The sequence below is a fragment of the Agelaius phoeniceus genome, chromosome 2, assembly GCF_051311805.1.
Source record: "Agelaius phoeniceus isolate bAgePho1 chromosome 2, bAgePho1.hap1, whole genome shotgun sequence".
Taxonomy (NCBI): Eukaryota; Metazoa; Chordata; class Aves; order Passeriformes; family Icteridae; genus Agelaius; species Agelaius phoeniceus.
Window position 1 is genome coordinate 108,557,080 of NC_135266.1, and position 12,181 is coordinate 108,569,260.

Here is a 12,181-nt window from a genome sequence, read left to right on the forward strand (position 1 = left end):
TAAAATAATAATTTGCAACAGGTGTCTGTGGAAGCTTTCATAGCTTAACATTTAATGTCCTGGTATTCAGTGCAGCAAATACAAATAATAGGATTTAGTGTAAATTTTCACCAGTGAACTGCAAGTAGATAACCAGGTACTTTCAAAAGGTTTGTCTTATATGAATTATGTGAAATAGGGACAGAGAAATCAGTAACTACTCTAATGAAGGAGTTGATTTCTTGTTGGATTATTAATAGATGAAACAATATACTAAAAAATCTCTCCCAAAAAACTATCTATATTCCTATCCCTGAAATCAAAATAATAATAAATAATAGTATATTCACTGAAATAAAAGATAAAAGAAAGAGGTGTCAGAGAAAATATCTAACCAATTTAATTGTGATCAGGATGTAGCTCCTTTCACCAGTTTTGCTTGAGTCATGATTCTATTATTCCAATACTTAATTGTACCCTTAGAGACAGATGAACTGCTTTTCCACCAGGAGCCTCCTAGGCTTGTGAAAATGACCCTACACTGGGAGCATCACATATGTTTTCAAGTGTACATACCAGAAAACTGAATTCCACATGTACATCTTGGCATTCACTTCTTACTGTTATCAGTCCATGTCATTCTGTTACTTCTGGACATATGTGCCATGAAAATGATGAAATGCTGTTCATACAAAATACTTTGTGGAAATGTCTTTTCCTCTGAGGGAATGCACAGGTACTTTGTTGGCTGTATACCACAGTATAAATTAAATTAAAATACAGCCATGGATAACTATAGGTTTATTGTAGCAACAATCATAGCTTTTTGTGGATAGAAGCATAAATGATCATCCTCTAGACCAGTCTGAGTTGCAGTTTTATTTTATAATATCTGTGAGTCTTGGCTGCTTCAAATAAACATAATTTGATAGAGCACCACCTTCACTGACACTCATATTTGGATTATATTCCCTTTGGAGATCCATGGAGCCATTTTAATTTGGATATCAATAGAAGCCTGTGGCAATATTGTTTATTGGTGGCTCAGAACCCATAACAACCCAGAATTAGGAATGTGGATTATTGATCATCAAAAACTACTTACTTTCAAGACCTAGAGATCCTCGATTACACTTGTTAGATTTAAAAGCTTCATTTTTAAGACAACTATTATTTCTTTTAAATAGCACTTAAAAGATAAACAGAAATCATATTGTGCCTATTCCCATATCTAAGTCAATCAGAAAGGGAAAAAACTCTTAATTATGTATCTTTTTCACAAGGACATGATGTTGATCAAAAAAATGAGGAACTGTGACTATAACTTTGACTGTTGAATCCTAAGGGAAGACCAAGCAGAATTCAGAGATGCCTAGCCAGGCATGACCATAATTTATCAGTCCTTTTTTGAATATCTCTATAATCAGATTTTGACTAGAAGAAACAATTCCCCTCACACACTTTGAAGGGCACGTCATCTTGAAGGGAAATTTTTTGTGGTAGATTGTTTTTGCTGGCCTTTTACTAGATGGGAATCAGTTTGGCTTCCTAAATTAAATCTTTTTTTTTCATGTTTGCACTGGATTTCATTAGCTATGTCTGTTAAGGGAAAATTTGTTTTGAAGGGGAAAATACTATTTTTAGTATTTAATTTCTTGTGTGCATGGCATGTGGGGAGAGGAAGCTTAGTGAAAGTTTGGAAACATATAATGACTTAATGTCATGTGTGCTCTAGCAAAATAAAAAAAGCACTGTTCATTTTCTTCAATTATACTAACCAATTTGGTTCCAGACATCTGTGCAGCATTATTATTATCTGAGTACTTTGGAGCTAGTGAACATTGCATCTCTCTCATCATTTACCCAAGCTGAGAAAACTTTGCCATCTAGTCAGAATACTCCTTTAATCATATTTATATTTCATGATTTCCTAAGTGGCTAGAGGTGGATGGTTTGTTTGCATTATTTGATATTTGTCTAGGTTTCAACCTTAGTGCTGTATTTTTTTTTATAACAGAGGATTTTCAAGTCAGGTCATTAGGCTACTCAGTACATTTTTTTGATGCCATATATAGCTCTTCTCATTAAAGTGATGCTTTCCTATGTGTGCCTGGCAGATATCAGCCCCCCAGCACAAGGTGTGGATCACAGGCAAGTCCAGAAGGAGCTGGGAGATGTCATTGTACGGCTGCACAATCCTGTTGTGCTGACACCCACGACAGTGCAAGTCACCTGGACGGTAAAGCTTCTGCTGTTCTTACCTCAACAGTGCTTTCAGTCTGCTTATTTTCCCTATTTATCCCTTCAGTGTTTTACCACCCAGTCTTGACCCCAATATGAGTGCTCTGACAACCTAACATACAGTGGTGTGTGTACATATATATGTGTGTATATGTGTATATAAATATGGCAATGGAATTGTCATTTTCTCTTTCAAGCCAGGCAGGGTCAATGTCTTCAGTCTTCTGCTTGAAACAAGTTAGCTGTCTGACTAGAAAAACATTATAAAAATGAGCCTGTTTGAAGGATAATTGATCTGTGGATTCATTACGCTGCATGTCAGGAAATAATCAAAGTTAAATATCAACAAGAAACTGCTGTGTGAAAAAGTACTGTCTCCTTCAAGTCATAGAGAACTCTGACAATACCCTATTATTTAGTGACCTGAAAATCAAAATTATCTTTCCTACAGAGCACTTGTAGAGAAGTCAGAAGCACATGGTGCTAGTGCCTGACACACTGTCTATCATCTGGTTTGCCAGCACAAGCCTTACCCACAATGAGTGAATATCCTTTCATTAGAGAAGACCAGAGTCTTTTGGGCAGTGCTTAACAACATTTCTATTTGAGGGGTCAAACTACTGGGTAGAATTTCTAATATAGTGTTTGGCTTTCAAATTGCTCTGTTTCCCTTCCTGAGGCTTGATGGAAAGGATTTGTAAGAGTAGGAGAGCATTCCTAGGGCTCTGCACACCAGAAAAGGGTGCTTTGCTGTTGGGGCATCTGCCCAGAGGAAGAAGATCCAAGAGTTGAAGAGTGAGAGGAAAACTACCCTGCACAACATCAAAACAGTTGTATTTTATGGGATAAATTCTGCTAAGGGGGCATTCACAATGTTCAGGGTTTTTCTTCTGCATGTCATATTGCTGAGAGCTTAATGTGTGCAGGGGATTACACAAGAGGAGATAAGAAGTGTGATGATAGATTGTGTATTATAAGGATTACTGTTGTTTTTGCACAACACAGCCATTATTATGAGGGCTTATGCACCATCCTTGTCCTGACAGATTTCAGTGGTCAGGGAACAGATTAGAATAAATAGAGAAACCCACAATTTTTTCTTCTGTGGAAGATTAAAATTTAGAGTATGTGTCACTGCATTTTGCCATCAGAGATGTCAGCACGCAGCTTGGCTTTCTTAAAATGCTGCATGTTTCATCTGCAATTCCTCCAGAACAGGCTGACTAACCTTTGTGGCAAACCCTTTTGCCCAAGCAGATGGATCAGTAGTAGAAAATTTGGATGTTAGCAGAGAGTAATTGTAAACCTGGATCACATCCATGTGGTGCTCCTTCAAGTCCTTTTTTGGGTGTGGCATCTATCAGAAGTAGAGATTCATAGGCTGGCCCTTGCTTTAGCATGTACTGCAAAAGGAAGCTCCAGTATAAACAGAATTCAGTTTTATACCATGTAACCAACATCATTATATTTTTAATTTATATATATATATATATATATGTGTGTGTGTGTGTGTGTGTGTATATGTATGTATGTGTGTGATATATATTCCTCTAAAACAATTTTCTGGTGCCCCTACTGAACAATGAGTGAAGAAATGGTAAGGTAAAGACAAATTGCTGGAAATGCTATGGGTCCCAGCTTATTGGGAAGATCCCTCAAAGCATCTGACAAGCCACCTCTGTGCCACCTGACAAGCACAGAGACCTCTGTAGAGGCATTTTGGAATTGCCCAGGGGAAGAAAGACACAAAGATCTCTGAAGCAGCTAATTAGAAACTACCCAGCAACCAGAACAAAAACAATTAATTAACCATAGTCTCTAGGAAAAAACCCCACTCTATCCAGAGAATAAAGTCCACACTATTAACATAAAATGGATAGATAGTGTAGCTATCATACAAAAGGACAGAAGTGCCATGAGAGTCATAAGACTCTTTGTGTGGGTTTTATGCAGTTCAAAGGGTGAATGCCAAGGAATGTCCTTGGTTACTGACTTTCTGGCATCCTGACTCACAGCAAATTAACACCATTTTCTTCTCTCCTTTATGAGATTGTTTTGGTTTTGCTTTTTCTTTTTCTTCTTTATTTCAAATTTGAGTTTAAATTTTGGAAATAGTTCCCTGTGGCTGCGTTGCAGTTTTAAAATATGCACATACATATACACACATATTTTGAAAAGAACGTCAGGCTTACAATGTCAGTGTTAAAAAATAAGAAGAGGAATGTCAAAAGTTAAATTTTCATTGCCACTTAAATTTATTCCTCTCGTGTGTAGATATTAAAATATAGGTGTAATTATCTGGTCACATAGAGGATCTCTTCTTCATGGAGCTATTAAACATTTCTTTTTATCTTCTTTATTCTCTGTGTGGTGCCAGGTCTTATTAAATTCATAGCATTGAAACCTTGCATTGAATAAAAATTATTATTTTGTCGCACATGCTTGCTTATCTGTCATGCTCTCAACCGTAACATTTGTGTGCTTCACAAATAATACTGAATTTAACATCACAATGATAAAAATGTGTCATTATCCTAACTTTACACATAGAGAGGTGAGGTGCAGAGATAGTTATTGCTGATGAGACTTGTGGAGGCAGACATGCTCACTGTTGTCAAATGGCTAATTTTAAGCCTTGAACATGATTTATTTTTACTTTTATTAAAACATTTCACATTGCAAGAGCATATTCTGTACTCCAAGAGCTTTTTTAGCTGACCTCAGCTATGGGTCAGCACTTCTAGCCTCAGTGGGCATTAAACTGAAAGTTTCATTAGTGACCAAATATGAAATGTTCCCCGGCATTATAATGAAACTCTGTGGCACAAGCAGGAATAAAAAATCAGTCCTTCAACATGGCAAAAGAATTGCTTCTTTGAAATCCTTACTGACTTTTTGGAGCTAGCAGGCAGAAGGATAATTTATTTACCTCTGTTTTTTTTTTTTTTTTAATTTGATGTAGATTTTAAATGAATGTACTTCACTGGAAGCTTCAGGAGTCAGGTCCAGATTATCATCCCCATTTGCCTTGTTCCTGTAGGATACATAAATGCTAGTGCAGTTTGAATTTCCAGAGACTCCTGTGAGTCTGTGCCAGGGAGATCAGCACAGCATGCAAGCTACTCTGCCCAGCTGGAGAATTGCTGTGGGTATTGCTGTGGGAGCAGAGGATTTCTTAGGATATTTTGGGATAGAAATTTGCATGCTACAGAGAGCATATTTCAAAATGTATTTAGGGTGCAGACTAGCAGGTTTGCTTCAAAGGAGTTTATATCTGCAGCATAAGCTGCATTATGAGTTTCTTGCCATTGTTTTAACAACCTAATAGCCATTGAACCTGTCTTGTGTTCAGCTATGGCATGTGCAGGGAAAATTAGCTTCCTGCTCTGCAGAAATGGTTTTGTAGATGCCTCCTGCACCATGGACTTTTAAAGAGGGGGAGAAGGAGCACACAGGACCAATTCTGCTGGTAGATCACATTAGATCAGTGTTGAGTACCACCCACCCATATATATATATATATAATTACAGTGGTCTCTTGAGGTTTAATTTAGTGCTGATCCAGGAGCATCTGCATGTTCTCCCTTTGAGGGAGCAAATGTGTCTTTATATCAGCAACTCTTGCAGATCTTTTGAGTTGATATCACCCACTAGAAATATTCTCTGCTCCCAGTATTCAACACAGAGAATTCTTGCAACTGCTGAAATAATGCTGAGTAATTTGTGTAAGGAAGTGGCAACCATTTACATTCTTTATCCTTTCATCAAGCCAGAGTGCATGTTTCTGCAGCTCTGCCTGCGTTTGAATATGTGCCAAACTTGGAGTTGCATAGCTGAATTAATGTCTTTAATCATATAAGGATATTTTTAGTAGTCTGCTTGTGGCATGACACATCATTACCACAGAAATGGAGAAAATTGTGAAGTCACTGTCACTTTGTATTAAATATGACTGTGTAACTGTAGATAAACATACACATATGTATACACACATGTGTGTATGTATATGTGAAATATACCTGTCCTACCTCTCAAAAATATTTCTGGTTAAACCATGTAATTTTCCAAGAGTAATTTTTGGATTAGTTTGGAAACTTTGAACAAAATTTAAAAATCCACCTTTCTCAGTAAGTAAAGTGCCCTCTGAGTAGTTTCCCAACATTTTGAACCTACAGAAGGCCCTGTTCATACAGACTAGCTTTAATTTGGTATGAGAAACAGCTTTGTATCCTCTCCTTGATACTGAATGTGACTGGATGTTTATAGAAAACATTAAAAATGTCTAATATTTTCTTTTGTTGGTACCCTCCCAGACTCTGAATGATGAAATAATGTCAATAATCTGCTATTTGGGCAGATCACTCTGCCCTGCTGTAATCAAGTTACTAATTGAAAGCTCTGTGAGATTCAAGCAAGCCTCAAATCAAACTAGTTTATAGCACCCATAAATGTGACAGCCTTGTGGCACTACTGCATTCTGCTTTCATAGTCCTTCTATGGAATATGAAAGCCTTTAGCCTTTCAATTTAAGATCTTTGAGGTCTGGGAGGAAAAGTTGTGTATGGACAATTTGTCTGGAAGTAGATACAAAAGTCTGAGGAACTGAAAATTGGTATTCTTTAGTTATTATCTTCTCAGGGAGTTGGGGGGTGGGTTTCTGTTTGTGCCATGCTGTACACAATGCTTTCCACACTGTGTTGTAACAACACCGTGCTACTGTTCAGTCAGGTCAGTTCTGAATTTTCAGTTTTCTCCACTAGGCAGCAGTCAGTAGAGCTTAAAAATAGAGCAAAGACAAAATGGAAAGTTCTAACAAAGTTATGCCATCTTTCAGTGTAGCTTCTAACTAAGAATCAAGAATCAAACTCAATGTTTGATTATTAAACATCATAACCTTATATTGTAATTTAGGTTAAGAATCTCTATTGCAAAGTGGATGAAAGCATTATTTTTTCTGAATTTTGTAGTAAATGTGAGGGTCATAAAGTCTTTATATCCATAAAACATTTAGTTAATCAAAGTCAAACATGGATAAAAACAGTTTACTCTGATTTACAGACTCCCTTCATCTGGAAACAGCTGCTTAATGTTCTTCTTAAAAACACAGCTTGATTCTTTCAGTATTAACAAGCTATTATTGTGAGTTATATCCCTCTTTCAGTGCATAAATTCACTTAAAGTGAATGCAGAGAAGTTTATAAAATGCAAGCTTAATGTTGTTGTAACATATGTTGCAAGGTTTTAACAGTGACAGTTTTGATGAAAGACATTTCTGCCTTGCTTTCATAAATAAAACTTTCTTCTTGCTTGCCTTGCTTTTTAATGTCTAAGAATCTGTGTCCCCTCTGAATGCCTCCAATAAACTGTAACAAGATTATAGGAGGAGCATAATAGAGCATGGTTTGTGTTTTCAGCCTTAAATTCATTTAATCTTAAGAGTAGTCAAACAAATGTTTCTCTAATTCTGGAATATCTTTGAGCAAGCAAATTGACAAAAGCATAAGAAATACCCTACTTGTTGAGTCTAAGTTATAACACAGAATTACCAAACAGCCTGCTCCATTGTCTTGTTATTTGTACTGCACTTTCTTTGCTCCTTTTTTGGCAGCTACAGAAGCAGTTTGGTTTGGTTTACTTTTAGCAATCAAATTGGTTTTGGTTTTTTGGTGTTTTTTCCCAGGAAAAATCTGTGCAAGAATCATAATGCCTTGATTTTTGGCTTTTTTTTTTTTTTTTTTGGAAGATAAATAGATGCATGCAACCTCTCCAAGATAAAACACATAGAAAGCTTTTCTTCAAATAAAAAACCCATTCATAGGATAAAATTGTTAAACTTCCATGGTCCAATCTTGAATTCTGCTTGCCTAGCAACAAATAAAATATAAACCAAAACCAACATTCCATCTCCATCTGATGGCCTGAGAGCATCACAACCCCAGGATGCAAAGGGGCTGCACAGGCTGTGAACACAAGAAACAGCACATGTCTTTGGAAGTTGTTTTCTCTGCATCTGTCTTATGTTTATTTTAATTTGCTGTGCATTTCATGAGCTGTGAGCCAAGTAATGGACTAACTGTAAGCATGTAGGATATCTTCAAAGACTTGTCCTTTTCTGAAAGAATTTGTTTTTCTTTTCTTCTCCTATTTCAGCACATCAGTAGCCAAGCTGTGCTTAGTAAGTTTACATGCAGCAAGCCTTATGCCAAAGTTTTCTTTTCATGATTTATTGCAGGGGTGGGGGCCTTGTTTTATGATTTAAGGTGGTATTTCTCATGATATATAGAGCTGGAGAAGGCAAAGCAGAAAGAAACATTCTGTAACCAGTAATGTGAGACAAATACTCTTTGTAGACAGTTAATCAACATCGACTTCCAAGAAGGTGTGGGAACCCAGGACATCCCTCTGGCTGTCCAGAACAGCCAAGATCCCTGCCAGGGGGCTCAGAAGCCCTGGCACGGAGGCCAAAACACCTGTGGGTTTGATTATGACCCGTGGAGCAAATTACCAACCTTATATGAAGATCAGCAAGCCTCAACAGTTTAGGTAGAATATTAGTGAAGTTATCACAGGGTGGAAAAGTAGATTTTGGGGCTTCTGGAATGGGGGTTCAGGAGGCAAGATGGAGGAATCTGGGCCTTTCTCCTTCTTCTTCTTGGCCTCCATCTTCTGCTGTGATGTTGGCGCTTACAGATTGGTCTAGAGTAGAAGCTCACTGTCTAACATAGGTGATAGGTATTGGAAAGTAATTGTGAACATTGTATACGTAGTTTTTAGTATAAAGACATAACACCACCCTGGGGGCAGGCAGAGTGTCTGGAACTGTCCTGCTGGATGGACCTCAGCAGGGCAGGAGAAAGAATTTTATAGATAAGATACAATAAACAACCTTGAGATCAAGAACTGAAGAGCTCTGGCTCCTTCTTCAAGCACCAGGCTGGGAAAAGAGACTTTTAACAATCTCGGGGTTGCAGTGACCACCAAAAGATCCTGGGAAGAAGGTAGTTGGATTAATAAATTCAGCATTGTAACTGTGAATTTTCTCTTTTTGATGAGGACAGAACTATTCTAGGCAGCTGTTTGTTTTGGTTTTGTGCAGTTTGTTGGGGTTTGGTTGGTTTGTTGGGGCGTTTGTTTGTTTGTTTGTTTGCTGCAATGTGTTTCTTGATGTGTTACTTGTTGCCATTCCCAGGTGGACCGGCAGTCCCAGTTTATCCAGGGCTACCGCGTGCTGTACCGCCAGACCTCGGGCCTGCCCGTCCCAGCCACGTGGCAGAACCTGGAGGTCAAAGTGCCCACCGAGCGCAGCGCCGTCCTCGTCAGCCTCAAAAAGGGGGTCACCTATGAGATCAAGGTCCGCCCTTACTTCAATGAGTTCCAAGGCATGGACAGTGAATCCAAGTCTGCTCGTACCACAGAGGAAGGTTGGTAAAAGGGGCACCCCTTGGGTGATAAAATTGGGTACTTCCACAAAAAAATTAACACATTCAGTAGATGCAGTTCTACAGATATTTCCCTTAACTCCTCATATTATCTTCGCAATTATATTGGTGTTCATGTATTCAAAAAAAAGCATTGAGCTTTCATAGCTGGCACTGGAGGTTATTCTGTGACTGCATGTGTTCATCTCTGTTTCTTCCACGCGATTTCTGTTTGTTACACACTGAGGTGATGTTAAAATTTGATATTATATTCAGTTTTGTGCTGTAAATATCCCCTGAGAAAGCACTGTGCTGGTCTTATATTCTTCTAGCTGATGCATCCTTCTAAGGTACAGGTGGCTTTTGGTCTTCCAAAAAGTGTTCACTGCAGCCTTTCTTTTGTAACCACTGCTGTTGCAATGAAAGACCTTGGTCTGCACTTTGAAAATAAAATAAATGCAAGCTCTCACAGATGAGTGTTTGATACTAAGCACATCCTTCTGAATGGGTAATAATGTAGATGAACAGTTGGCTGGGAAACGAGGAGTAGTGAAGGACATATATTTAACTAGTCTGGAGAAACTCCAGTCTCAAGGGCACACCACTTCACAGTTTCTGTTAGCACAGTGTTCATGAAATTGCCCTGGTTCAGTACTGCAGAGGATTCCCCTGAGCACCTTTGAAGCCTCTCTGAAACAGTCAGGATTCAGACAGAGTGAACAGTTTATACTTCTGAAATGCTCAGCTTTTATATCTATAGCATTTAGCCTTGTATATAGTTGTGCCAAAGCATGTGCACTCCAGGGCTGCTGGCTTTTTTTTTTTTTTTTGAAAAGTAAAGACACTGGGGTGAGATGTAAGTCATTGTAATCATTTGCTGTTAGAAACCCACCTTTCTACCTATGTAATGCAGTCTTTGCCTGGAGAATCTCTCCTGTAAAAGTAGGATGGTCCTGACAGTGAGGGGTTCATCTTCTCTCTGTGTCACTGATTTTTTGATTTTTTTTAAAGCAAAAGAAAGAAATACTGGTGAAGTTTTAAGACGTTCATATGGTTTCAATGGGTTTTGAGTGCACTCTTTCCTTCCTATTGAAAGTGCATCTTAATCATTTACAGTGGTCTCCTGAGGTTTAATTTAGTGCTGATTGCCAAGTACTCTTGAATTCTGGAACAGACTTGCTTATTACTCACTTTTCTCTTTGATTTGTTATGAATATTACCCAACATGTAAGTAAAACTGAGGATAACTTGGTAGCACTTTGCACTTTATGGATGAGGAAATTCAGTGTCCTGAAACACGTAGAAGAGTGTGCAGGAAGGCAGTTTTCAAGTCTGGTTTGGAATTTGGGATTTTATGGTCCCCAGTTCTTTGTTCAAACTATAAAGCCCATATCAGTTGGTGAAGAATATATTTGCAGCACTCTGAACAAAGGATTTTTTAATACAAAAGAAAATTTTAAAAATACTTTAAAATATTTCTACAGATTTTCCTCTTGTCCAATTTCAATTGATTTTTAGTGTTTGTTTAGTTCATCTGTTTCTTGCTAAAGGTAAATTAAGAACTACTGAAAAAGAGAGAAGGTCTTATACCTCCTGTCTATTTCTATAAAATACTTGAGGAATGACATTCGTTTTTATAAACCTTAGCTCCCAGCAGAGCCTGTCAAGTAATTTCCTACCTTAAAGGACACTTTGTTCATGTGGAATAGCTTTCCACATAGTGAAGATTTAAAAAAAATATTCCTGCCTGCAGATATGTATAACTCACAGCCTAGGATCTGCTTTGTAGATTAATATAACCTTCAAGGAGTCTGTTTACAAGAATCTCCTCTGAAAAAACGTCAGCAAAGGACCTGTAATATTATCACCAGAAAAATGTCAGGTCCTATAAAAAAATTCTTCCTTTTCCTTAGGTGACAAAATTAGGTACTTCCACAAGAAAATAAGAAATTCAGTAGATGCAGTTCTACAAATATTTCCTTTAATTCCTCATATTATCTTTGCAATTATATTGGTGTTCTTGTATTCAAAAATAGTATCAACTAAAGGTTTACTGACGGTGGTTTGCTCCCCTTCCACTGAAGAAAGATGGCAGTCTGTTTAAAGGTGCTCTGTTGCCTGTGATTCCATTTCAAAAATGGGCTTTTTTTAGACTTGACTTTTAAAAAATGCTAGCTATAGTATTTTTAGAAAATAATTTGTAAAGTGATACAAGTGTTGGAAGTTTTTTTTGCAACATCAAAGCAAATATCCCTGGTAAAGGCAAAGTACGACTGAAAGGTAGCGGCAACTTTCTGCTGGATTGGATTTTACGTGCAATATTACTTCTGAGGCCTACCTCTAAAAATCAATTTTGCTGCAGTTAGACTTTTCCTCTAGATCAGACATTTGTAACAGTTCAGTATCCATCCATCTCCTGCCTCTTTGGCCTTGTGAAGGTAACAAATGGAATTCTGTTTGGCTGCGTCTGGAAAAGATGAGCAGCGATTTGGGTTCTTTCATATCTGTAAGAAGAAGCTGAGCACTGGAATAATTGACCTGTC

At 37.7% G+C, this 12,181-nt stretch overlaps 1 protein-coding gene across 19 annotated transcripts in view; it reads left to right on the top strand.

Moving 5' to 3' along the window:
- Window positions 1-12,181, top strand: part of ROBO2 (roundabout guidance receptor 2) — a 1,034,237-nt gene that overhangs the window by 946,249 nt on the left and 75,807 nt on the right. For all 19 annotated transcript variants that reach the window (XM_077174511.1, XM_077174512.1, XM_077174513.1 and 16 more), the window contains 2 exons: window positions 2,097-2,218; window positions 9,410-9,641. In XM_077174511.1, coding sequence (XP_077030626.1) covers window positions 2,097-2,218; window positions 9,410-9,641 — 354 coding nt within the window. The remainder of the gene's footprint in view (window positions 1-2,096; window positions 2,219-9,409; window positions 9,642-12,181) is intronic.